We start from the raw sequence: 27,801 nt of genomic DNA on the forward strand, positions 1-27,801 counted from the left end.
GAGACTCTGTCCAAAACAACCCAACATTTCAGAGTAATGTGCACCCTTTCCATTAACCTGTGGTAAGTTAGTCACAATTTTTGATGAACACATTTTTTCATTCAACTAAGTAAGTCACTTACAAACAAATTATTATTTACAATGACAGCCTAGGAACAGTGTGTTAACTGTCTTGTTCAGGGGCAAAACAACAGATTTTTTTTTACCTTGTCAGCTCAGGGATTCGATCCAGCAACCTTTCAATTACTGACCCAACGCTCTAACCACTAGGCTACCTTCCACCCCTATGAATTAAGGTTTTATATGTAAGATGGCTAAATAAGAGCAAAATGATTTATTATTATTATTTGTATCCTGGTCCTATAAGAGCTCTTTGTCACTTCCCTCGAGCCAGGTTGTAACGACAACTCACACTCATTATTATGTTTAATAAATATATCGTATAGTGTGTGTGTGGCAGGCTTACAATGATGACAAAAAACAACATTTGAGAGTGCGCTGACCCTGGTGCTAGAGGGGGTACGTAGCTGGAGGTTGAATGTTTAAAGGGGTACAGGACTATGAAAAGGTTTGGGAACCATTGTTTTAGGGCAATTCAGACGGCTGATTGAGGACCTTTTTACTTTAAATGTGTTTGTTTTCTATGATTGTGTTTTGCGTCTCCGTTTTGCTTTTCATAGTGTATTGATATGTATATTCTTTGTATTTAAAGAGCTCTTCTGTAAAAGAGACCTTGGTCTCAGCATGACTCTCTGTCAAAATAAAGGTTCATTAAATTAAATTAAAACAAGGAACACTCAAAGACCAAAGAGAACCATAATGCAATACCATAGCATAAAGCTATCTGGTAATAGCACCATTGATTGAACTTCCAATAAACTAAAACAATTGGCATCATCTGTCACAATCATTCTCACACACTAACTTGTGAGAATGCTTTGATAATTGTTATTCTTGTGTAATATGGTCCTGCATTTAACAGGGGAAGCAACTGTGACATCCATGCAGAAAGGAATTGTGTGACATGTGCTATCAGAAAACGGGCTTATGTGTCTGTGTTTTCCCCAGTGAAGATTTAAATCAAACAATTATTTTTGAAAACTGATTGAAATACAATTTGCTGGACTGGAGATGGTTCTCAAAATTGTCAATAACTATCTCATTCTTTACTAATGATTTATTGTTTGGTAAAAAAAACAACAAGTGATTACAACTATGTCGTGTGCAAATAAGGACACTGTTTTATGTTGATATTACACCTTCATTTTCTCTTTTGTTTTTACATAGATAAATAGCCTAATCTCCTCTATCCTCTTTAATTCGTCACATATTCAAAAGTGAATGATATGACCCGCCCTGCATCCCGTAGCTGGTCTTGAAGCAAACCAGCAGGCTAGCTAATGAAATCCACAGCTGCAAAGGAGAAGGAAGAAGAAGAGGGAGGGTCTGTGAGAGAGAGACCCACACGAATCGGACTGGCAAAGGGAGGTTTAGAGGTGGTTAGGTAGCTACTTGATACTAATCAAAGGGACACCCGTACTAGTATTGGAATCATCAATTGGGTTTATGACAAAAAACAATAAATCAGATTCCGGTACTGTACCCTTCGGGAAATCGTGGAAGCGTAATTCAACGTGAACGGCGTTGACACCTCGCTGACATCATGGCTGAATTTAGCATCGATCAGAACAAACTGCCTGGAGTAAAAGAAGGTAACGTTTGCTAGCTAGCTACTTAGCAGCACGATAGATAAACTGTAGCTAGAGCTAGCCTCGATGGTTTACACCTGTCTGACAGGTGTCAAGTACCTGCATCATATATGCTTAATCTATGTTTCTTTTGTCAAATAGCTAAACTGGCAAACTAATGTTAGCTAACGTTACACTGGGTCACTGTTAAGTATCTGGCTTTCATGTTTTTGCTAGATATCTAACGTTAACTGGGGACAAATACATTCACACGTGATTCTAGAATTTGTTATGATTGTGCGAGTTTTTAACTGTCTGGCAGCTAACGTGTAAGATAGCTATCTCTGTTCTGCAGAGGTGGCAATGGATTTTCGACTTTTACTGCAAACTGTCTGCTTTTCCCCTGGCTAGCTAGTTTTTGTGTTCAATGGCATTCAGGTGGTTTGCATGTAAAGTGGTTGAGCCAGATGCTGTCACTCAATCTCTCCAGGATACGGTCTGGACATCTAAAGATGCTGTGGGCAACATCAGAGCATGGTTTTGTAACGTTTCTCATCACCTGTTCTGAGCACACACTCCGTGTTCCCCTGACAGATGAATGCACAGATTGGTGGACCCTGCTATATTGTCCCACCTAGCTACGTGTTGAAAAAAAATATGCCATGTTAGTGTGCAAAACATTCCCAAACGAATTTCCTTTACTCACAAAGTTTCCTCAAAATGGCCTAGAACAAAATGTTATTCAGAATTTGAAGAGTGGTGAGAATTGGTGAGCCCTAACTCTTGTCCAAAACAATAGCTCATAACAGCTGTTGGGATATGAGTGGACACTACAGACAGACCATAACACACTTAAAACAATCCCCTTGTTTGGATATCTTCTGCAAATATCACGTTCTTGTGTATGCTTTCAATCTGCTCGGATTGGGGATGTGGCGCAGACTGTCTCTTCCTGAGATTGGGAAACAGCTGCTCTGGTCCAACTCCATGGAATTTTTGACATGGTGGTCTGGAGGAGAGCATGATGGGAGAACGTGCCTTTCCACTGCTGCGCGGCTGTCTCCAGAGAACCATCCAAGTGATACATATGGTTGTTTGAGATGGTTCCACCCCCACCCCCTGTTTATTAATTTATTCCTGCTTACAAATGACAAAATGATTTATATTCACTGGGAAAATAAGAATTTATTGCCAGCCTCAGTTAACGTTTGGATTTAACAGTGTGGGTTATTTATTCCAGGCCTGATCTAGACCTGTTCCTAGAAGTGCAACCTCAGCACGTTTCAAGGTAGACAGACTTTTGCTTTGCTCTTTGTCCGTGATCCACGCATGGCACTGTAGAGGGCCATGCATTGAAACATTGAGGCACATTTTAATGGAGATATAACAATGTTCAGTAGGTTAGGTCAGTGCTAGATTGAATCTCCTGGGGGGGGGGGGTTCAATTAGGAGATTAAGCATAAGGTTTAAACGTGGTCAGTGTTAATCAACGTTTATGTGAGCCTGTCTGGGGTGGGGGTTTTATGGAAATGGGACCTAATTCATCCTCTCTCACTATGACACATCCATCTATCTACCCCCTCCCTGCTCTGCCCATTCTCTATCTATTAACCCCAGTGGAGCTGCAGCTCATCCCTCCCCTGCCCAGCAGTGACATGTGTCAGGGGAGTTTGATTCACTATGGGGCTGTCTATTAATCATAGAGGCTCTGGGTTGTCTTCACATGGCACTACAGCAGCTGAGAAGTACTGCTGCACAGTTTGTGGACTGCTGCTTTTGTCATTAATTATGTATGATATGGATGAGGTCATCTCTGAGAACAGATTGTGGCTTGCCTTGCTGTGTGAGGTTGAACTGTGGCAGGCTCGCTAGCAGAGAGAGGGAGGAGAACTAGTCAAAATAAGGCCTAAATGGTCAGTGGAATAACCAAGTGGACATAGGCCCATCTTTAGGCTATGTCCCTGAGATTGGTAGGGCTATTTGAATATTATTAGAAAGAAACATCTGCCATGGTAGTCAAATTAGTCTAGACGTTAGCCACACACTGCCAGTAACAGAGAGATACATGGTTAATTACATATTTATAATGACAGTTTATTTGTATCCTCCTCAAAGATGTTCACCACAGTTTGGTGCCAGTAAATGGAAAGTCACTTAATAGCATTTCCAGAATGATTCCATTCCAGTTAAACAGAAGAGGTTTAAGTACAGTTTACCCAGCCTATAAAACAGAAACCATTTTGAATGTTCATCAGAAAATATTGCCTGTGTTGCTCACCTTGAGAATGTTCTAGATGAAAACAGCCCCTACGGCAGCAGGGCTCTATCCAAGTTTATATGCTTTATTGGACTGATGGAGTTAAATGCAAAAAGACATGAGCATGTCCTTTCGAATAATCATTTTCTTGTTGGACGTCAACTGATGGAGATGGGTTGTGGTGCGTACAGGTTTATGTGAAACACACTAGAACTTAGTTTTGGTGTCTCTTTCTTTCGGTTTTGTACACCAGCTTCTAAACCGATGAAAATACAATATTTTTGGTTATTGAAAATATATTTCACAGCAGTTTAGGTGGTTTAATGAGACTATTGCTTGTTTAATCACAAACTGAAATTAGGCAAACCTATATTTAGAATTTTAACAACCAGGAAATGGCAGAGCGATTTTTACATTTTTCACCTTTAAGAGTCCATGTTATCGAAGAAACCGAGTCAACCGCACGAATGCCCTGCCCTCCCGTCTTCAGTCAGCTTTGATTTATTTTTACGGTTATGGAGGTTATTATATTTTCACGAGTGTCTTCATCCATAACCATCACTTATACGGTATTGTCCCAAACCTAGATTAGGGTTTTCCTATGTAATCTGGTTGATCCCCCTTAAATTATGAAGATTATGCTAATAGTGCTGGTTATCATATGAATATCGCATCAGCACTACTGTTAACGCTAGTTTGCATGTTGACTGGCGGTTCAATTCTCCTTCAAGTGATGCCCAGGGGGAAACCTACAACGCTCGTTGCCAGAGACGTCCATCATCTCTGACAGACTTTCAGAATCCTTCCATGAGTTCCATTCTTCTGTCTGTAATTTCTGCTCCTGTGATTGTTCTTGGTCTGATTCGTCTTAAGCTATGGCACTTTGCCTCTTCACAACTGCTTTGCCTCCGTCTGGCAGTCTGAATGCTTTTTGACAGTGTTGTGCTGCCTGTTTGGAAGCTGCTGCCTCCATCCTCTTCCCCATAAACTAATCAAAAGGTTTGCATGTCCTCAGCGAAAGTTAATGTGGTTTCAGAAGTGGCTCAACATATCCCAGAGACAGCAAATAAAGAGCTTTACTATTCTGACTGAGTGACATCTAAGAAGGCTCATTATAACGAACACTTTGCCATGCTGTCGTGCCTTGGAAGCTAGGACTTCATTTTTTATAAGACTTAATAACGAATTACTGACAGTTTGTTTTTCTACATACATTTTTTTTTTTTTTAAGTAGATTTACCACGGCATGCCTAGGCTTGGTTTAGGTAGGCTGATATGGCCTAATTCGAAATGAGCAAATCTATTGATTTTGTTGGAGAAAAAAAAAAAACTTGCTTCTACCAACAGAACAAAATCATCAGTCTTTATTTAGCCCAGGGTCGCTTGCTCAACCCCACTTTCAGTTAATGCTTTTCTCTTTATTTAAATATAGACTCTTCTTTTAGGGCCCCTACTTCAGACATGGGCAAGTTCAGCTTCTCCTTTTGTCTTCTAGATCTCTGAACGGGCATCAAACAGAGAATGGCTTGTTAGTGCAGCAATCGTCCTTTTGACCATAAAAGCAGGTCATGGGCTTCCCCTCTGTGGGCCTGATGTTCTGTCTGATTGTTACAACGGCCTTGACATTTCTCCAGTTGATGCTGTAGTTCAGCCCCAATAGCTGCCACAGGTGCAAAGTGTAAGATTGGCCGTCAAGGTTAAATTGGGGGCGCTTGTGTTATTAGGGTCACAAAACCCTTGTTTAGTCTTTGGTGCTCTGTTTCTAGTTAATTTCCTGCCCTTGATCAGGGTGTATCTGTTGTTATCAGTGCTGCAGTAGAACATCATGTGTCGGTGGTGGACACAATGTCTCGTAACATGGAACAATGGTTATCAAGCTGAGTTCTTACAGTACCAACAAAAAAACAGCTTCTCAAAAGGCCTTTTGGTCTGTGTTTCCATAAGAACTTCAGCCATATCGCCCCAACACAGACAACTTTAACACAGACAAAATGTCGCAACGACACAGACAACTTCCCAAGTGTGGAGTAGTATTGCCTATTTTCATTACAAACTTTCATTTTGAAGTAACTTCCTGTCACTCTGTCTACAGTTGTTCGGGATTTTGCTGTTCTGGAGGACCACTGCCTGGCCCATAACCTCCAGGAACAGGAAAGTAAGTATACTACCACACCTGAGATGACCTGGAATCAGCTTTACTCTCCCATCCCTAATGGTTTCAGGTCGTCTTGGCTGTTCCCAAAGCAGAGCCCTCTGGATGCAGACAGTCCGCTTTGTGCACAGTAAACCTCCTCCATCGAAGTCTCCTTTACGTCTCATTATAGTACTAACTATTTTAGGCGAGCACATTGAGATTTCTTTGCAGCATGTGACTATTTCATGTCAACTATTCCAAATAGCACCCTTTTTTTGCTTTCTTTATGGGATTTTTTTTTATTATTATTTTTTTACCTTTATTTAACCAGTTAAGAACTAATTCTTATTTTCAATGACGGCCTAGGAACAGTGGGTTAGCTGCCTGTTCAGGGGCAGAACGACAGATTTGTACCTTGTCAGCTCAGGGGTTTGAACTTGCAACCTTCCGGTTACTAGTCCAACGCTCTAACCAATAGGCTACCCTGCCGCCCCAGAATACAAACTATCAAAATGTTCCATGCATTTGGAATTAGAAAAGTCTGTAAAGAAAACACAAATGGTCCCGTGATGCCCCTGAAAATCTCATGTCTGACCCTAAACCTCAGCGTCAGTTGTAGCAGGCAGTAAGCAGCTGCAAAACACAGCTGCTAGTCTGCAGCCACAACAATGGCACACTGGTTCTGTGGTGGCTGTTAGCGGGCTGGGCTGGGCGTTTGCTCACTGTGTCTGGATCACATTATTAATGCCCGTCTGCAGTAGTACTACAAACCAGTCCAGTCTGGTCTCTCTCTGTCAGACGGGTCTAGTCTGGGTGGACGTTAGGCCAGCACAATCAGCTTAGCAGGGATTGGAGATGTCATCAGGGAAACGTTAGAGATTCTATGATTTTCCTTGAGAAACCTGTGTGTATGTTTGTGATGTGTGTATCCCTGCATGCATTATTGATTGCGTGTTTGAGTTACGGATCTATAGCCTAAAAATCATATTGATTTTGGTGAAAATTACAATGAATATTGTGCATCGCCCGTATCAACAAAAATATAGTGGTAAATGTTTTCGCTAAATAAGCATTGTTGTAAAATACACTGCATTTTAAACAGTCAGCAATAATCATCTAATGAGTTCAGGGCTTGTGAAGTTCTAGCTAGGCTACATTTAAGCCTTCCACAACCATAAGACCCACTAATAATTAAATTGTTTGGTCAAAATAGTTTAACCTGCTTTATTTTTTGCAATAATCCATGATCTGGTTTTCAAGTCTGTCTATGAAAATGCCCTTTTTACAAACGTAACTAGAACCATGCATAATTAAGCAATAAGGCACGAGGGGGTGTGGTATATGGCCAATATACGACGGCTAAGTGCTGTTCTTATGCACGATTCAATGTGGAGTACCTGGACACAGTCCTTAGCCGTGGTATATTGACCATATATCACAAACCCCCGAGGTGCCTTATTGCTGTTATAAAAACTGGTTACCAATGTAATTCGAGCAGTAAAAATAAATGTTTTGTCATACCCGTGGTATGGTCTGATATACCACGGCTGTCAGCCAATCAGCATTCAGGGCTGGAACCACCCAGTTTATAATCACTAATAATGACTAACTTCTTGTAGCAGGCGTTAGGCTATAGAACAGTAACACGGATCTCATCAACAGTCTCTCATGCCCACGTGCTGGTGATTAGCCAGCTAATCTTCATATTTCATGTTTAGCCAACTTGGATCTATTTGCTAGCCAACAAAGTTGAACTGTTTTTTAAATTGATTTATTTTACCTTTATTTAACCAGGTAGGCAAGTTGAGAACAAGTTCTCATTTACAATTGCGACCTGGCCAAGATAAAGCAAAGCAGTTCGACACATACAACGACACAGAGTTACACATGGAGTAAAACAAACATACAGTCAATAATACAGTATAAACAAGTCTATATACAATGTGAGCAAATGAGGTGAGATAAGGGAGGTAAAGGCAAAAAAAGGCCATGGTGGCAAGGTAAATACAATATAGCAAGTAAAACACTGGAATGGTAGATTTGCAGTGGAAGAATGTGCAAAGTAGAAATAAAAATAATGGGGTGCAAAGGAGCAAAATAAATAAATACAGTAGGGAAAGAAGTAGTTGTTTGGGCTAAATTATAGGTGGGCTATGTACAGGTGCAGTAATCTGTGAGCTGCTCTGACAGTTGGTGCTTAAAGCTAGTGAGGGAGATAAGTGTTTCCAGTTTCAGAGATTTTTGTAGTTCGTTCCAGTCATTGGCAGCAGAGAACTGGAAGGAGAGGCGACCAAAGAAATAATTGGTTTTGGGGGTGACTAGAGAGATATACCTGCTGGAGCGCGTGCTACAGGTGGGAGATGCTATGGTGACCAGCGAGCTGAGATAAGGGGGGAATTTACCTAGCAGGGTCTTGTAGATGATGTGTTTAATTGTTATGAACACACCCTTCTGTTTGTCTCCAACAGTTTGAAAAGCATGTTAGCCTGTCCACTTTGTTCAGATGTTGAAATCAAGTGGCCTACCTTATTTCTCAGAATGAGAACAAGTTGCCAATTCCATATATAATTGTGTTATGCTTATTGCACATTTCTAAAACACAGACTAGACAGCTAGTATAAGTGTCTTTGGTTCAGGTGCTAGTGGTACCCTCATGTCACTCACTGAGCGTTAATGGGTCAGAATCAATGTAAATTGACACTTGTTTTAGAGGTGTCTGCTCTCTGTGAAATTTGAGTAGTTGGGACATAAGGGTATCGTTAGAAAAGATATCTCTTATTACAGTAAAATAATGTCTGTGTTTTGGTGTCCATATGAACGATTCTGTTGGACCAAACCTCAAATGCAAATAGCAAGTTGAAACCGCTTGTCAGGTAGTAAGATGTGATCGCTCAACCTAGTTGGCGTGAGAGGCAGGGGGAAAGGGCTTGGTTGTGTGTAAACCATAGAGGAACAGGTATAAAGCGAGAGTGAAGTTAAAATCTTTCCAAAATAAGGCCAATGTGTTTCTATGGCCCTAAGCTTGTCGCCTGCCTTCCTGCCTTTGGGACAACGACTCCCATTTGTTAGAGCGGTGACGTGCATCGCGTCATTATACACAGATCTCAGGGGGAAATGGCAAGGTGCAGACAAAAGAGCGAAGGAGACGACCAAACATACAACATGAGAAAAAGCGGAACTAAACTCTCAAAAAAATGGAAAACAACAAATCGTTGATTCAGGCATTTGGAATATCTCGCAAAAACATTTAGAATTCATCAAATTCATTCGATATGTCGCCCAGCTTAGTTTGAGTATTTTTAGATGAATGTCATCTTTAACATATCAGTTTCTTTGTGTTCGTCTGTGTGTGTTGTTGTGAAGCCCCTCTTCACTGTTTCACTCAAAGCCTAGCCTTCTATAACGGACATGTCATCTCACTGTAATTGGCTCCCTCCTAGTATTCCTTAGCTGTTGAGGTCAAAAGGTCACAACTCAGAATAGATGAAAGCCCATGCCTCTGAGGTCAGACATAACAGAGTCTTTCTCTTACTTGTGCAAATAACATCTCCCCATCTTGGGGATAATGTTTAAGGTCTAACAAGTCAGCTATACTACGCGTTGTCATCGGCATTGTGCCAGTTGTCGTTCTACCTGCTACACTGGAAACCAACCGAAATCAGTATTTTTATTTTCAAATCAATTAGAATTTTTGGGGAACTTTTACCATCTAACTACATAACATAATGGTAAACATTTATTTGAATGGAAAATCTATTTTGATAAACTGGTTAAGTCAAGATGTAGCCTAGACCTATTTACAATATAGGTGAATGCATATTCAATAGGAGGGTGTGCATGCATTGAGTTATTTATACAAAACAAAAATATAAATGCAACTATTTCAACTATTTTACTGAGTTACAGTGTATATAAGGAAATCAGTGAATTGATATAAGTTTATTAGGGCCTACTCTATGGATTTCACATGACTGGGCAGGGGCATAGTCATGGGTGGGCTTTGAAAGGGCATAGCCACACCCACTTGGGAGCCAGGCCGAGCCAATCAGAATTATTTTTTCTCCACAAAAAGGCTTTATTACAGACGGAAATACTCCTCAGTTTCATCAGCTGTCCAGGTGGCTGGTCTCAGACGATCCCGCAGGTGAAGAAGCCGGATGTGGCGGTCCTGAGCTGGCTTAGTTACACGTGGTGTGCGGTTGTGAGGCTGGATGTACGTACTGCCAAATTCTCTAAAATGACTTTGGAAGCTGCTTATAGTAGAGAAATTAACATTAAATTCTCTGGCAACAGCTCTGGTGGAGATTCCTTCAGTCAGCATGTCAATTGCACGCTCCCTCAACTTGTTACATCTGTGGCATTGTGTTGTGTGACAAAACTGCACATTTTAGTGGCTGTTTATTGCCCCCAACACAAGGTGCACCTGTGTAATGATCATGCTGTTTAATCAGCTTCTTGATATGCCACACCTGTCAGGTGGATGGATTATCTTGGCAAAGGAGAAATGCCTCAATGATTTCACGTATTGTCCAGCATCACTGTCTCATGCACTCTGTTGCACTCACATTGTCCAATGCTGTCTGGCCCTTTTAGTATGCCAGCCGCAGAGAACTGGAAGAATTAGTCCGTTGCATTAAACATAACAAAATGTATTGTTTTCTGACGTTGTATGTTTTCCCCCAGAGAAAAGAATAGCATTAAACATAACAAAATGTATTGTTTTCTGACGTTGTATGTTTTCCCCCAGAGAAAAGAATAGCATTAAACATAACAAAATGTATTGTTTTCTGACGTATGTTTGCCCCCAATTTTGTGTGGCACCAAAAACCCACTGCACAACCGATCAGCGGTGTCCTATAATCGATATGTCAGCCTATTGGTTTCCTTCATATAGCTGTGATTCACTGCCCCCCGTTGTCATCTCGCAATCTCAGAGTAGGAACGTATGGAGCCTCTAGTAAATTGTGGCGTAATTTGATACTTTTCACTTGGAACCTACCAGTGGATAAATAACCAGTCCAGTGGAGCTGAATGAGTAGCAAGGGGTTGAGTGATGTTCCTCCACCTATTTTGAGCTGGTAGTGCGTCAGCAACGAAGATTTACAACCTTCCCTGTCCAGCTCTTTGGTCTGTCTCTCATCCAATGGGGCCAGCCTTGGAATGGCAACTCCTGGGCTAGTTTGTCATGTCCTGACTCATTGAGCTTGGCTCTAACTTCAGGGCCGAAGCGTCAGTTTTTATGTCCCTCGTCTCCTCCACAGTGTACACTACTAAACATGCTACTTGTCCTGTCAAAATGGATATCCACATGTATGTTCGAAATCAACACCCTCTCGGCTCCAGTACTTGCATCCGAGACCTGCGGTTTAAAAGGCACCAAAACAAATTAAACTGGAGGGTTGTGAATGATGTTGTCCATTTTTGTTCCTCAGCATTGTGGGTTGGCCGGATGACCTGTGAGAGAGTGAAGAAGAGGGTGTGTACTGATTCTGAGTGCTGTGTTTGTTGCTGTGTTTGTCTCCGCAGTCGAGAGCCACTTGGCTTCCAACGTCCACAAGAGCCGTCTGGTGCAGCAGGACGTAGCGTTGGCCAAGCAGCTGCAGGAAGAGGAGGACCGGAGGGCCAAGGCCAAGGCCCACAGACAGCACAGAGACATGTGAGTGAGATCATATTAACCACATCATTCCACCACACAATATTCCCAGTGCGCGCACACACATTCAGTGTGCTCTAGAGATAGCGAAGGGTACGTCATGGAGACTCACAATCTAACTCTTTAACCTTAAAGATGGAGACCGCATAACTAGTGTGTTAGATTGTGAGTTTCCCTGACCTACCCTCTAGAGCCTAGGGTAGTACACTAAGTCATACTGTATTTTACTATATACCGGTATTGCTGCATGGCCCTGTTTGGGTTTTTACTTTACCTTCGATAATGGTATTTGTTAAAGTGTAACGTACATTTTTATAATTCAATCTGCTACTTAAGTCCACTCACTCACTCTCACACACACACATATTCCACACAGACCTAGCCCCACCACTTGAGGGCATTTGTTGTATAATAACACAAGTAGTTTGTGTTTTCTTACATCTGCAAACAGCTAGTTTGTATTTTCTTAGCAAGTTTGCCACTAAATCGTGTTAGCCGCTAATGCTAGTTAGCTGGCTAGCTAATAAATGTAGTCAGAACAAATGTAGCTAGCTACACAGCCTGATACCAATGATGGTGTAGGCCTAAATCAGCATGTTGTTTGTGCATCAGGAAACACTGATCAACACTGGTTCATACCCAGGCACAATCGAGTGCATTCGGCAAGTATTCAGACCCCTTGACTTTTTCCAAATTTCGTTACGTTACAACCTTATTTTAAAATGTATTAAATAAAAATATTTCCCTCACCAATCTACACACAATACAACATAATGACAAAGCAAAAACAGATTTTTAAGTCATTTTTGCAAATGTATTAAAAATACAGCTGAAATATCACATTTACATAAGTATTCAGACCCTTTTACTCAGTACTTTGTTGAACAACCTTTGGCAGCGATTACAACCTCACGTCTTCTAGAGTATGACACTTTACTTTTCTGCAGATCCTATTAAACTCTGTCAGGTTGGATGGGGAGCGTTGCTGCACAGCTATTTTTCAGGTCTCTCCAGAGATATTCGATCAGGTTCAAGTCAGGGCTCTGGCTGGGCCACTCAAGGACATTCAGAGACTTGGCCCGAAGCCACGCCTGCGTTGTCTTGGCTGTGTGCTTAGGTTCGTTGTCCTGTTGGAAGGTGAACCTTCACCCCAGTCTAAGGTCCTGAGTGCTCTGGAGCAGGTTTTCATCAAGTATCTCTCTGTTCTTTACGTTCATCTTTCTCTCAATCCTAACAAGTCTCCTAGTCCCTGCTGCTGAAAAACAACCCCACAACATGATGCTGCCACCACCATGCTTCACTGTAGTGATGATATTGGCCAGGTGATGAGCAGAGCCTGGTTTCCTCCATACTTGACACTTGGCTTTCAGTCTTGTTTTCATCAGACCAGAGAATCTTGTTTCTCAGAGTCCTTAAGGTGCCTTTTGGTGAACTTCAAGCGGGCTGTCATGTGCTTTTTACTGAGGAGTGGCTTCCTTCTGGCCACTTGGCCATAAAGGCCTGATGGTTGTCCTTCTGAAATGTTCTCCCATCTCCAGAGAGACTCTAGAGCTCTTTCAGTGACCATCGGGTTCTTGGTCACCTCCCTGACCAAGGTCCTTCTCCCCTGATTACTCAGTTTGGCTGTGTGGCCAGCTCTAGGAAGAGTCCTTATATAGACAGGTGTGTGCCTTTCCAAACCATGTCCAATCATTTGAATTTACCTCGGGTGGACTCCAATCATGTTGAAGAAACATCTCAAGGATGATCAATGGAAACAGGATGCACCTGAGCTTAATTTTGAGTCTCATAGCAAAGGGTCTTAATACTTAAGTAAATAAGGTTTTTCTGTTTTATTTTTCATACGTGTGCAATATTTCAAAAAAACTTTTCACTTTGTCTTTATGGGATATTGTGTGCAAACTGATGAGGAACCTATGTAATTTAATCCATTTTAGAATAGGGCTGTAACATAACAAAATGTGGAAACTGTGAAGGGGTCTGAATACTTTTGTACAAAAGGAAAATGCTATTGCAACCTCTTTGCAATAAGGAATTGAGACCAAAAGCTCAAGAGAAGTTAAGTGTTTATTACCAAGGATACAGTCAGCTGAGAGTGCATCTATTTTGAAAGCTCACAACACATTTTATACTCTTCCCTTATAGGAGTCACCTCCCCAGCTATACATTTTATGGCCCCAATGAGTTTCCCTCTTTTCCCCTGTGAAATGTCCATGGTCCTCTCTCTCTGAAATGTCCATGGTCCTCTCTCTGTGAAATGTCCATGGTCCTCTCTCTGTGAAATGTCCATGGTCCTCTCTCTGTGGAATGTCCATGGTCCTCTCTCTGTGGAATGTCCATGGTCCTCTCTCTGTGGAATGTCCATGGTCCTCTCTCTGTGGAATGTCCATGGTCCTCTCTCTGTGGAATGTCCATGGTCCTCTCTCTGTGGAATGTCCATGGTCCTCTCTCTGTGAAATGTCCATGGTCCTCTCTCTGTGAAATGTCCATGGTCCTCTCTCTGTGAAATGTCCATGGTCCTCTCTCTGTGAAATGTCCATGGTCCTCTCTCTGTGAAATGTCCATGGTCCTCTGTCTGTGAAATGTCCATGGTCCTCTGTCTGTGAAATGTCCATGGTCCTCTCTTTGTTTAGCCAGATGTCAGAATCCCAACCCGTCCATCTTCTGTTCTGGTCCTGACCCTGCTCTCTGATCCCAGGCCATTTCCTCTTCTATGAGTTGGTCAACCTGTCTAAATGAGTTTCATGGCCTAAACTTCATTAATACTCACAGTAATCATTCACTAAACAGGATACAAACTAACTACAGTTTAACATTTTAATAGAATCCATCATCACTCCAAATGCACTGTAACTCTTCCTTGGCATTTTCATTTTTTTGTCATGTCAAACACTGTATTCACAGTGTCCACTAATATACTCTAACTATAGAATTACAGTGCCTTGCGAAAGTATTCGGCCCCCTTGAACTTTGCGACCTTTTGACACATTTCAGGCTTCAAACATAAAGATATAAAACTGTATTTTTTTGTGAAGAATCAACAACAAGTGGGACACAATCATGAAGGGGAACAACATTTATTGGATATTTCAAACTTTTTTAACAAATCAAAAACTGAAAAATTGGGCGTGAAAAATTATTCAGCCCCTTTACTTTCAGTGCAGCAAACTCTCTCCAGAAGTTCAGTGAGGATCTCTGAATGATCCAATGTTGACCTAAATGACTAATGATGATAAATACAATCCACCTGTGTGTAATCAAGTCTCTGTATAAATGCACCTGCACTGTGATAGTCTCAGAGGTCCGTTAAAAGCGCAGAGAGCATCATGAAGAACAAGGAACACACCAGGCAGGTCCGAGATACTGTTGTGAAGAAGTTTAAAGCCGGATTTGGATACAAAAAGATTTCCCAAGCTTTAAACATCCCAAGGAGCACTGTGCAAGAGATAATATTGAAATGGAAGGAGTATCAGACCACTGCAAATCTACCAAGACCTGGCCGTCCCTCTAAACTTTCAGCTCATACAAGGAGAAGACTGATCAGAGATGCAGCCAAGAGGCCCATGATCACTCTGGATGAACTGCAGAGATCTACAGCTGAGGTGGGAGACTCTGTCCATAGGACAACAATCAGTCGTATATTGCACAAAGCTGGCCTTTATGGAAGAGTGGCAAGAAGAAAGCCATTTCTTAAAGATATCGATAAAAAGTTTAAAGTTTGCCACAAGCCACCTGGGAGACACACCAAACATGTGGAAGAAGGTGCTCTGGTCAGATGAAACCAAAATTGAACTTTTTGGCAACAATGCAAAACGTTATGTTTGGCGTAAAAGCAACACAGCTCATCACCCTGAACAAACCATCCCCACTGTCAAACATGGTGGTGGCAGCATCATGGTTTGGGCCTGCTTTTCTTCAGCAGGGACAGGGAAGATGGTTAAAATTGATGGGAAGATGGATGGAGCCAAATACAGGACCATTCTGGAAGAACCTGATGGAGTCTGCAAAAGACCTGAGACTGGGACGGAGATTTGTCTTCCAACAAGACAATGATCCAAAACATAAAGCAAAATCTACAATGGAATGGTTCAAAAATAAACATATCCAGGTGTTAGAATGGCCAAGTCAAAGTCCAAACCTGAATCCAATCGAGAATCTGTGGAAAGAACTGAAAACTGCTGTTCACAAATGCTCTCCATCCAACCTCACTGAGCTCGAGCTGTTTTGCAAGGAGGAATGGGAAAAAATGTCAGTCTCTCGATGTGCAAAACTGATAGAGACATACCCCAAGCGACTTACAGCTGTAATCGCAGCAAAAGGTGGCGCTACAAAGTATTAACTTAAGGGGGCTGAATAATTTTGCACGCCCAATTTTTCAGTTTTTGATTTGTTAAAAAAGTTTGAAATATCCAATAAATGTCGTTCCACTTCATGATTGTGTCCCACTTGTTGTTGATTCTTCACAAAAAAATACAGTTTTCTATCTTTATGTTTGAAGCCTGAAATGTGGCAAAAGGTCGCAAAGTTCAAGGGGGCCGAATACTTTCGCAAGGCACTGTATTATTATCATTATATTTCCATGATTCCAACAGTTCACCCAAGTGTTTTGATCTAAATCTCAATTGCCACATTTGGTAAAAAAATAAGCTCTACATTGTTTGCCACGTAGTGCTGCACTATATTGGCAATGATCTCAAATGAGTGCAGGAAATGCAGAAATTGATTAAAAATGCTGACATTTTTGGGGGGGTTGAAGTTTTATACTGCTCAATTCAACTATCAGAATGGAGAGAGACCTGTTGAAATCACTTAGAATGTATGTGTTGACACGCTGAGGTAATGCACTACTTATGAAGCAGATTTAGAAATGACATCAGCGCACTCTTATGCTTATCCCCCCCCAACACCACAGCCACATTTTATACACTCCACACTATTCTGGAAACAGAGCTTTGGGTGTCAGATGTGGAGGAAAAGGCTCCAGTCTTTCCTTCCCCCGTGTGTTATTAGGCCGATATGCTGACACACTCGAGTCACCCGCCCTCACGCTCGCTAGCAGCAGAGCAGCACCCCCAAGAGAAAGCCAGATGCTCCGCCGCCCATACAGCCTGGGCTAATGCCGATTTGGCATGCTAGAAGCTTCTGCTGCGATCCTCTCTACCCTCTGCCCAATACCCATCTGTACCTCGCTCTCTCTACCGATATTCCCTGGCACCCTCAGACGCCCATCACTTTTAGAATACACTAGGACCTGTATTCATAAACCATGATTTAAAATACACTAGATCCCTCAAATTCAAATCTGGACCTCGGAGCCAGCAGCACTGTTTTTTTCCCCCCATTCTTCCCCTCTAACCAGGTACCCATTTTTATGGTTGTAAATTCATTATCAAGTGGAACAGCAGTGCTCCATACCTGGCAGGGTAAGATTGAAATAGCCCTATCCTAGATCAACACTCCTCTGAGATAAACAAGTAATTAGAACTGTATTACACTGGCTAAATCTGGACTGAAACAGGGATGGACTGTCTGAACTCGTCCAATAGGAAATGCACAATTTTTTTCTTTTTTTTCTTCCCTTTGCAAAAAGTTTTGCTACGGTGTACCATAATGAATACGCCCCTGCAACATACATTCTCTAACGTGGACATTCAGACATCTTCTAGCATCGCCTTCACAGTGGTGTCTCTTGTCTCATCACATTCTTCAAGGACTGGCTGCAGATGGAATCATTATCCGTTCTGAAATGTGTCAAGATATGAGAACACCTACCTGGGCCAGAGACAGAGATGCTATCAGTCTAAGCACTTGATTAGTATTAGAATCCTTGTGTTCAGTAGCCTTATTACTGCCATCAGCGCTATGAAACAGGGTTTGTATCAGCATACTGTGTATATACTACCCATGCATGCCTGATGTGTTTGTGTAGATGTTAGAGGGCGGCAGGTAGCCTAGCGGTTAGAGCGTTGTGCCAGGAACTGAAAGGTAGCTGTTTCGAATCCCGAGCCAACATGGAGAAGAGTGTATATATATATATATATATATATATTATTTATTTATTTATTTATTTATTATTATTATGGAAGGAGAAGCAGGAACACAGTCTTGTCTCATACATTGGATTGAACATTGTTCTCATAAGCCACATTCTGAGATAAGTGACTTGATTTTGAGCTGATTTGAGTTAACCAGAACCTTGGGCAGGGTACAAGTTTTGGGGCAGTTGTGTATCTACTTCTGATGGTGTTTTCTCATCTTGTTTGTCTCCTACACACACACACACACACACACCTACCTAGTGAGCGCAGTGACAATGAGATCGCCCAGGAGATTCAGGAGGAACTGGTCCGACAGGCCAAGCAGCAGCGGATACAGGAGGAGAAGGATGCGGTAAGTGACACTACACCCCTCCCCCTTCTCCCGCCTCAACCAGTCAACATGGGCATACCTCCTCCTCCCTCCAATCACAAACTGTAGTATCGATGGGTCACCATGGGCGGATCACCCGATTGGCTTGTTGAAAACCACTGCTGGTGTTACAGCCTGTACTTGTTTATTCTACTTTAGTGTTAGAAAGAATGTCTAGCCCGATGGTGACCTCATGTCTGGTGACATCAAATACTATACTGATCAAAAATATAAACACAACATGTAAAGTGTTTGGTCTCATGTTTCAAGAGCTGAAAAAAAAGATCCCAGAAAATGTCCATATGCCCAAAAACCTTTTTTTCTCAAATGTCTTCACATTCCTGTTGGTGAGCATTTATCTTTTGCCAAGATAATCAATCCACCTGACAGGTGTGTCATATCAAGAAGCTGATTAAACAGCATGATCATCACACAAGTGCACCTTGTGCTGGGGACAATAATAGGTCACTCTAAAATGTGCCTGTTTTGTCACAACACAATGCCACAAATGTTTTGAGGGAGTGTGCAATTGGCATGTTGACTGCAGGAATGTCCACCAGAGCTGTTGCCAGAGAATTGAGGCAGTGCTGGGTGCAGAGGAGTATTTCTGTCTAATAAAGCCCTATAGACTCCCAGGACCACCCATGGCTGTGTCCTTGCACAGTCATGTGAAATCCATAGATTAGTGCCTAATTCATATATTTAAATGTACTGATTGCCTTTCATGAACTGTAACTCAGTAAAATCTTTGAAATTGTTATGTTGCGTTTTATTTTTGTACAGTATATATGACATTTAAAATAGTTGAAATAGTTACTCTTTGGAGGGACCTGACCAAATTCGCATAGAAATTGGAGTTATAGATCTGTTATTCTCATTGAAAGCAAGTCTAAGAAGTGGTAGATCTGTTCTAAGTGAGCTATTTATATGCTTCCTGTTAAATTGAGTTTACTTATTTTACTTTCGGGTTTTGTACACCAGCTGAAATTATAATATTTTTGGTTATTGAAAAGATTGATTAGATGGTACATTCTCTACACGATACATTGTTTTGTCACATAAACAGAAATTAGGGCAACTATTTATTAGAATTTTAGCAACCAGGAAATGGTGAAGCGATTTTCTGAATATTGCACCTTTTAAATCTGTGCTTGATAGTCTACCTGGTTCAATGGAACCAATATAATAATCCCAACACTTTAAACCCTCCATATTTGGCACTAGCCCAGTCAGGCTAAAGCAAATGCTCAATGTATTTATAAAATGTCAAATTTGTATTTTAATCCAGGTCTCATTGGAACTGGCAGGCCTATTCTGCTGATTCCTTATACTTAACGTCTCAATCTAGGGTAAAAATAAGAAGTGATGTGTCGGCAGTTTGGAGGGGTTTGTTTATTTGTGTGTGTTTGTCTCAATGCGTGTTTCCAGGCCATCGCTCGTAAACTGCAGGAGAAAGAGAGGAAGGAGGAGAGGAAGCGACAGAAGCAGCTGGAGGCCAACTTTGAGGAGGAGTACTACGAGGATAATGGTACTGGCGCGCTCCCTGTCTGTGGATATAGGATTATATTCCTGTTGAAGTGAAGGATTAGGATTATATTCCTGTTGGAGTTAGGATTATATTCCTGTTGGAGTGAGGGATTAGGATTATATTCCTGTTGAAGTGAGGGATTAGGATTATATTCCTGTTGGAGTTAGGATTATATTATTCTGTTGTTGGGGGCATATAGGATTATATTCCTGTTGGCGTGAGGGATTAGGATTAGATTATTCTGTTGTCGGGGAGAAGGCTATGGGATTATATATTATTCTGTTGTCGGAGGGAAGGCTATGGGATTATATATTATTCTGTTGTCGGAGGGAAGGCTATGGGATTATATATTATTCTGTTGTCGGAGGGAAGGCTATGGGATTATATATTATTCTGTTGTCGGAGGGAAGGCTATGGGATTATATATTATTCTGTTGTCGGAGGGAAGGCTATGGGATTATATATTATTCTGTTGTCGGAGGGAAGGCTATGGGATTATATATGATTCTGTTGTCGGAGGGAAGGCTATGGGATTATATATTATTCTGTTGTCGGAGGGAAGGCTATGGGATTATATATTATTCTGTTGTCGGAGGGAAGGCTATGGGATTATATATGATTCTGTTGTCGGAGGGAAGGCTATGGGATTATATATGATTCTGTTGTCGGAGGGAAGGCTATGGGATTATATATGATTCTGTTGTCGGAGGGAAGGCTATGGGATTATATATGATTCTGTTGTCGGAGGGAAGGCTATGGGATTATATATGATTCTGTTGTCGGAGGGAAGGCTATGGGATTATATATGATTCTGTTGTCGGAGGGAAGGCTATGGGATTAAATATTATTCTGTTGTCGGAGGGAAGGGTATGTGCCACTCTGGGTATGTGTAAGGGTGGGTGGGTTATCAAAATTAAATATAGGGGTGTGTGTGTGGATAGTAGTGTGTAGTAGTGTGTTAGAATAGAGCTGATTTAGGATGAGGATTTAAGAGGGCAGTTTTAAGCAAATAGCTGACCTTGAGGTAGAGCGTGTGTGCGTAGGTACTGAGGAGTCATTTGTCATCTTGCTCCCTCCTCTCTGCCCATTTTACACGCACACTGCAGTTCTGCTCGTTCGTGAGCTGAGGCGGTGCTTTGCAGGGCTGCGAGAGCAGCTTTGACTCAACTGCAGCAATAAGGCTCCATTTAAACTGATGAATTCATAGAAGCTTGCCTGATGTCAGAACTTCAAGGAGCCTTTTGGCAGTTAATGTTTCTTCTGTTGTGGGTTCCAGTCTCCCCATCCCCCTGCCTTAAAACAGTAAGACATTTTATCTCAATGTCTCATTGGAAAGATTTTTTTTTAAACAAGTTAATGCAGAACCAGCTCTGGTGTCCACTAGTACATTCTAGTACCTTGATTCAACCCCAAATTCACAGCGAAACTATTTGAATACTTTACCAGATTTGTAAAATGAGTTGTGGTATTGAGTAGAAAGACTTCACTTTACAATAGATTTGAGTGAAAATGTCTGAATTCAATGTGGTGTTTTGGAAACGGACAAGGCCTATATGATCAGGACTGTTTTCAAAGTCAGATGACCTTTTTTTAACATGACCAAAGTATCCCTTTTATAGAGTCAGGTGAACTCGTGGGTACCATTTTAATGTCTCCTTGTCCAGTATGAAGGAAGTTAGAGGTAGTTTTGCTAGCCAATGCTAAGTAGCGTTATCCATAGACTTCAGTCATTGCGATATCTGCTAGCATGCAGGCTGTGGTTACGGTATGTAGGTTAGTATGAGCAGGGCTGAAGGGACAGTCACTGCTGTCAGGAATGTTCTGGTTTCCCCTCTGTCTCTGAGAGTTGGAATGAAGGGACAGTCACTGCTGTCAGCAATGTTCTGGTTTCCCCTCTGTCTCTGAGCGTTGGAATGAAGGGACAGTCACTGCTGTCAGGAATGTTCTGGTTTCCCCTGTCTCTGAGCGTTGGAATGAAGGGACAGTCACTGCTGTCAGGAATGTTCTGGTTTCCCCTGTCTCTGAGTTGGAATGAAGGGACAGTCACCGCTGTCAGGAATGTTCTGGTTTCCCCTCTCTCTGAGTGTTGGAATGAAGGGACAGTCACTGCTGTCAGGAATGTTCTGGTTTCCTCTGTCTCTGAGAGTTGGAATGAAGGGACAGTCACTGCTGTCAGCAATGTTCTGGTTTCCCCTCTGTCTCTGAGCGTTGGAATGAAGGGACAGTCACTGCTGTCAGGAATGTTCTGGTTTCCCCTGTCTCTGAGCGTTGGAATGAAGGGACAGTCACTGCTGTCAGGAATGTTCTGGTTTCCCCTGTCTCTGAGTTGGAATGAAGGGACAGTCACCGCTGTCAGGAATGTTCTGGTTTCCCCTCTCTCTGAGTGTTGGAATGAAGGGACAGTCACTGCTGTCAGGAATGTTCTGGTTTCCTCTGTCTCTGAGAGTTGGAATGAAGGGACAGTCACTGCTGTAAGGAATGTTCTGCCGTCATGTCTTTCCACACGAATCTCTTCTTTCCCAGGGAGTATCCTCTTCCTGTAGATGCACAACCAATCCAGGGCCATAGCCACAAAGTCTCTCAGAGTAGGAGGGTTGATCTTGGATCAGCACAATGAATAAGATTATATGGACACTGGGGACCTGATCCTAGATCAGGACTCCTACTCTGAGAGGCTTCATGAATATGACTAAAGCCGTATGTAGTACTACTTCGCCCTGCTCTCTCATGTATTACTGTCTAGCTGGGCTGGCTTTAGAACCCAGGGCTCCCTCTGTATTACACAAGCAAACATTCTGCCGTGCTGCCGTGCTGCCATGCTGCCGTGGCTGTGCTTGAGTTGGGATGATACAGCCAACAACTCTTCCACACCGAACCCTTTTCATGGACACTTTGCTCATATGTTCATTATTGTTCATTACAATAAAAAGTTTGAAATTAAATAAGTCTTCTAATCTGGGTGATTGTTGATGGGACATTTTTAGAATTTACAGCATTTTTAAAGTAGTAGTATTAAGAGTAATAAAAAAATAACTGTGGTGCACTTTGTTATAATCGTATCGTCCAATTGATCGTTATTGTGATAATTCAGTCAATTTGTCGCAATGGGGATTTTAAAAATATATATGTTATATCGCCCAGCTCTATTGTGTACGTGCTCCTCCACACACACACACACTCTGCCACGTCTTATCTCGGGCGAGTTGTTTCCTCAGGCCCGTGTGATTGGCCACCCTTCTCAGGAAGTGACGGGCGCTGCCTGGCTGCCATGTTTGTCTTCTCACTCAGAGAGAAACAGAGGTTGGTTTAGTGTTCAGCTTCTGCAGATAAACCACTGTGGGGGAGAGCGAGGTGTGAAGAGGTGGTGAGACAGAGGAAGGAAAGACGTTTATCTGCGTTTTTGTTATTGAGAGAGAAAAGCAGACCAGAGCATCATTTCCATCCTTAACTGCTCAGTCAGCTTATAAAACTGACAGTTGACTGATGGAAAAGTAGTTGGCGATCTGCCATAATTCAGAAAACAGCCCATTGTTGAGGGTTACGGAGCATTTTAAATGATTATGTAATTAAGGACTAGGTGATTTCGACCTGGCCTTTTATTTCAACATTTACAGTTGTCTCTGTTGATCAGAGTAACCAGCTGCTACTGGGTGGCTGACATTCCATTGGGCTGACGGCAGACACACACCTGTGTCCTTCACACATTGTTTGTTTTCACTCAAATGCAGGCCTGTGATTTGTCAGTGCATGTTAGGAAGGTTAACTGTAGTTTTTAAAGTTCATTTACATTTGAGTCATTTAGCATACACAATTATCCTGAACGACTTACCGTTAGTATGTTCTTCTTAAGACAACCACATATCACAGGCATAGAAAGTACATTTTCTTCTCAAACTGTCAGTAGCTGGTCTGATTTTTATTATGTTTTATATATACAGTTGAAGTCGGAAGTTTACATACACCTTAGCCAAATACATTTAATCAAATCAAATGTATTTATATAGCCCTTTGTACATCAGCTGATATCTCAAAGTGCTGTACAGAAACCCAGCCTAAAACCCCAAACAGCAAGCAATGCAGGTGTAGAAGCACGGTGGCTAGGAAAAACTCCCTAGAAAGGCAGGAACCTAGGAAGAAACCTAGAGAGGTACCAGGCTATGTGGGGTGGCCAGTCCTCTTCTGGCTGTGCCGGGTGGAGATTATAACAGAACATGGCGAAGATGTTCAAATGTTCATAAATGACCAGCATGGTCGAATAATAATAAGGCAGAACAGTTGAAACTGGAGCAGCAGCACGGTCAGGTGGACTGGGGACAGCAAGGAGTCATCATGTCAGGTAGTCCTGGGGCATGGTCCTAGGGCTCAGGTCAGTTGAAACTGGAGCAGCAGCACGGCCAGGTGGACTGGGGACAGCAAGGAGTCATCATGTCAGGTAGTCCTGGGGCATGGTCCTAGGGCTCAGGTCCTCCGATAGAGAGAAAGAAAGAGAGAAGGAGAGAATTAGAGAACGCACACTTAGATTCACACAGGACACCGAATAGGACAGGAGAAGTACTCCAGATATAATAAACTGACCCCAGCCCCCCGACACAAACTACTGCAGCATAAATACTGGAGGCTGAGACAGGAGGGGTCAGAAGACACTGGCCCCATCCGAGGACACCCCCAGACAGGGCCAAACAGGAAGGATATAACCCCACCCACTTTGCCAAAGCACAGCCCCCACACCACTAGAGGGATATCTTCAACCACCAACTTACCATCCTGAGACAAGGCTGAGTATAGCCCACAAAGATCTCCGCCATGGCACAACCCAAGGAGGGGCGCCAATCCAGACAGGATGACCACATCAGTGAATCAACCCACTCAGGTGACGCACCCCTTCCAGGGACGGCATGAGAGAGCCCCAGTAAGCCAGTGACTCAGCCCCTGTAATAGGGTTAGAGGCAGAGAATCCCAGTGAAAAGAGGGGAACCGGCCAGGCAGAGACAGCAAGGGCGGTTCGTTGCTCCAGAGCCTTTCCGTTCACCTTCCCACTCCTGGGCCAGACTACACTCAATCATATGACCCACTGAAGAGATGAGTCTTCAGTAGAGACTTAAAGGTTGAGACCGAGTTTGCGTCTCTGACATGGGTAGGCAGACCGTTCCATAAAAATGGAGCTCTATAGGAGAAAGCCCTGCCTCCAGCTGTTTGCTTAGAAATTCTAGGGACAATTAGGAGGCCTGCGTCTTGTGACCGTAGCGTACGTGTAGGTATGTACGGCAGGACCAAATCAGAGAGATAGGTAGGAGCAAGCCCATGTAATGCTTTGTAGGTTAGCAGTAAAACCTTGAAATCAGCCCTTGCTTTGACAGGAAGCCCGTGTAGAGAGGCTAGCACTGGAGTAATATGATAAAATTTTGTTCTATAGGGTTGAGGTCAGGGCTTTGTGATGGCCACTCCAATACCTTGACTTTGTTGTCCAGTAGCCATTTTGCCACAACTTTGTAAGTATGCTTGGGGTCAATGTCCATTTGGAAGACCCATTTGCGACCAAGCTTTAACTTCCTGACTGATGTCTTGAGATGTTGCTTCAATATATCCACATAATTTTCCTACCTCATGATGCCATCTATTTTGTGAAGTGCACCAGGCCCTCCTGCAGCAAAGCACCCCCACAACATGATGCTGCCACCGCCATGCTTCACGGTTGGGATGGTGTTCTTCGGCTTGCAAGCTTCCCCCTTTTTGCTCCAAACATAACGATGGCCAAACAGTTCTACTTTTGTTTCATCAAACCAGAGGACATTTCTCCAAAAAGTACGATCTGTTGTCCCCATGTGGAGTTGTAAACTGTAGTCTGGCTTTTTTTATGGCGGTTTTGGTGGTCGAAAAACTAGTTTTAATGACTCCAAGTGTTGGAGTCATTAGGAATTGTGAAAAACTGGGTTCAAATGTGTTTGGCTAAGATGCATGTAAACTTCTGACTTCAACTGTATAACTAACCAGCCCAGCTTCACTGACATCTCTGTTATTGTCTTGTTCCATCCATCCATGTCTTCCTTCCATCTCTTCATAGCCATCCTCCCTCCCCTCAACCCAGCCAGCCGAGCTTCTCTGGACCTGGATGACAAACCCAGGTGGCCTGGTTCTAACTCTCTCTCTTCGGAGAGAGATGCTGTGGAGACTAGAACCAACTCTCTTTCCAAATACCCTGAGCACCATTTAGAGGGTAGGGAGGGGAGAAGGGGCAGGCATGGAGATGCACACCCTGAGCACCACCGCTCCAGTAGCAGGGGCAAACATGGAGACAGGTACCCCGACTACCACCACCCCACTGAGGGTAGAAGCAGAGGGAAGGGGGAACAGAGGAGCAGAGACCACCAGGGGTCCCAGTCAACCTTCTTTGCAGACAACCATGAGCCCAGGAGACAGCGAGAGGAGGAGGGGGATAGGGTGGTCAGGAAGAAGGAGAGGCCCGCCCGGCCGCCCCCACCATCCCATATCCCTGTGAAGAGAGATGAGGCTTCGGATAGAGTGAGACACCGGGAGTGGGAGAGAGACGGGGAACGAGACAGACAGAGAGAACCCAGGAGAGGTGAGGAAATTGAGAGAGACGCACCAAGACAGGAAAGACACGGGGAGCGACTGAGAGACCAAGAGCATAGCCGAGACAAAGACAGACACCGAGAGAGAACCAGGAGCAGGGAGCGAGGTCTGGATGAAGTTCAGGACGAGCCCATCCCCAGTAGCCGCAGCAGGGCCTGGGACAGTGGTGGGGAGGATGCCCCTAGCCCTGGGGATGATGAAGAGGGGAAAGGGGGGGCCAGGGCCCGCCTGACGCTCCTCTCTGGCCCCAGTGAGCTGTGTGAGGAGGCGGCAAGGAGGAGCCCCAGGATGGGGATAGAGCGAGGGGAGAGGGGACACAGGGACCCTGGGGAGGGCCTCATCACGGGCAAGGAATGCTCCCATACTCACCCCGCTCCCAGGGAGCCAGGTACGGCCTAGCGCCGGTCCTGTGGCCGACCATTTGTGGGTGTGGTGTGTGTGTGTGGGTTCTTGATTGGCCCATGGCTGGGAGCTGCTGGTGGTGGTTTTGTCTCTCTAACTAAATAATCATTCATCAACAATCATTTTCCTTTTTGTCATCATCATCATCTTGGTTTAGCAGCTTTCAGTCATTAGGGTGGAATTCCACAGTCAGTTACAATACAAGGCCCTGCTGCCAAAGGCCTCTGAAACAGTTGAATCAGGTGTGTGTGACAGAGCGCCCAGGTAGAAATATACTGCGTAGAACAGACATGATTCTAGTATTGATCAACTTCTATACATGACATTTCTTTCTGTGATGTTTTTACCGTTGCACTCCAATTCTATTCCTCAAGGGCTTCTGTCGGCATGCACTTTCATCCCTGTCTAGTCTACTCACCACAACTGATCAAGTACTGGCATGGATTTCCCATCAATTTGTCCACACTTACCTACTCTGACCATGAATCAGACATTGATTAAAATAGCAGTGATTTAAACCAGTAGACACTGCAGCCCTAGAAGAATCAGAGTTGGAGATTCTGTGGTTGTCTCATCCACTCTAGTCTGGTGTTTCCTGGTTCTGGGGTCCCACAAAGCTGCACGTCTTAGTTTTTTTTAAATTCCTGATTCAAGTTAAAGGCTTGACGATTAGTTGAATCAGATGTGTAGTACTTGGGCAAAAAGAAAGAAGTACACTCTTGGGTCACCAGGGACAGCATTGGGAAACACTGTTCCAGACTAAAAACAGCTGTATTTACTCTGTATGTGGCGCCCCCTGCAGGTCGTATCGTGCAAGGAGGACCAGGGGGTTGTGGAGCAGGGAATTACGGGCTGGGCGAGGCCACCCAGGGCATCACTAAGCTGGACCTGCGGGAGCAGGAGCTGCTGGACATGGAGGTGGCCCGGAAACTACAGGAGGAAGAGGTGAAGGTGAGAGAACTGGTCAGTGACAGAACTTACCTCTTATAACACAGTTATTAGGACAATATAACACCCTTGGACAACATGGTAGCTAAAACTCTGTCCCATCGTTTAGTTAACATACATAACATTCAGTAGACCTCAGCTTTTTATTGTGCAGCTTCAGATGTCTGTGAGAAATGCTCTGTCTCGACAGTC

The 27,801-nt window shown here is 43.2% G+C and overlaps 1 protein-coding gene across 5 annotated transcripts in view; it reads left to right on the forward strand.

Moving 5' to 3' along the window:
• The first annotated feature begins 1,358 nt into the window (after window positions 1-1,358).
• Window positions 1,359-27,801, forward strand: part of ccdc50 (coiled-coil domain containing 50) — a 33,548-nt gene continuing 7,105 nt past the window's right edge. Inside the window, exons 1-7 of one of the 5 annotated variants that reach the window (XM_036941268.1) lie at window positions 1,359-1,712; window positions 6,038-6,100; window positions 11,606-11,735; window positions 18,032-18,122; window positions 19,569-19,668; window positions 25,730-26,647; window positions 27,464-27,624. In XM_036941268.1, coding sequence (XP_036797163.1) covers window positions 1,664-1,712; window positions 6,038-6,100; window positions 11,606-11,735; window positions 18,032-18,122; window positions 19,569-19,668; window positions 25,730-26,647; window positions 27,464-27,624 — 1,512 coding nt within the window. In that variant the 5' untranslated portion in view covers window positions 1,359-1,663. The remainder of the gene's footprint in view (window positions 1,713-6,037; window positions 6,101-11,605; window positions 11,736-18,031; window positions 18,123-19,568; window positions 19,669-25,729; window positions 26,648-27,463; window positions 27,625-27,801) is intronic. The other 4 variants (XM_036941304.1, XM_036941195.1, XM_036941231.1 and 1 more) reach the window with 4 other exon arrangements.

This window comes from Oncorhynchus mykiss, chromosome 1 (assembly GCF_013265735.2).
Source record: "Oncorhynchus mykiss isolate Arlee chromosome 1, USDA_OmykA_1.1, whole genome shotgun sequence".
Lineage (NCBI taxonomy): Eukaryota > Metazoa > Chordata > Actinopteri > Salmoniformes > Salmonidae > Oncorhynchus > Oncorhynchus mykiss.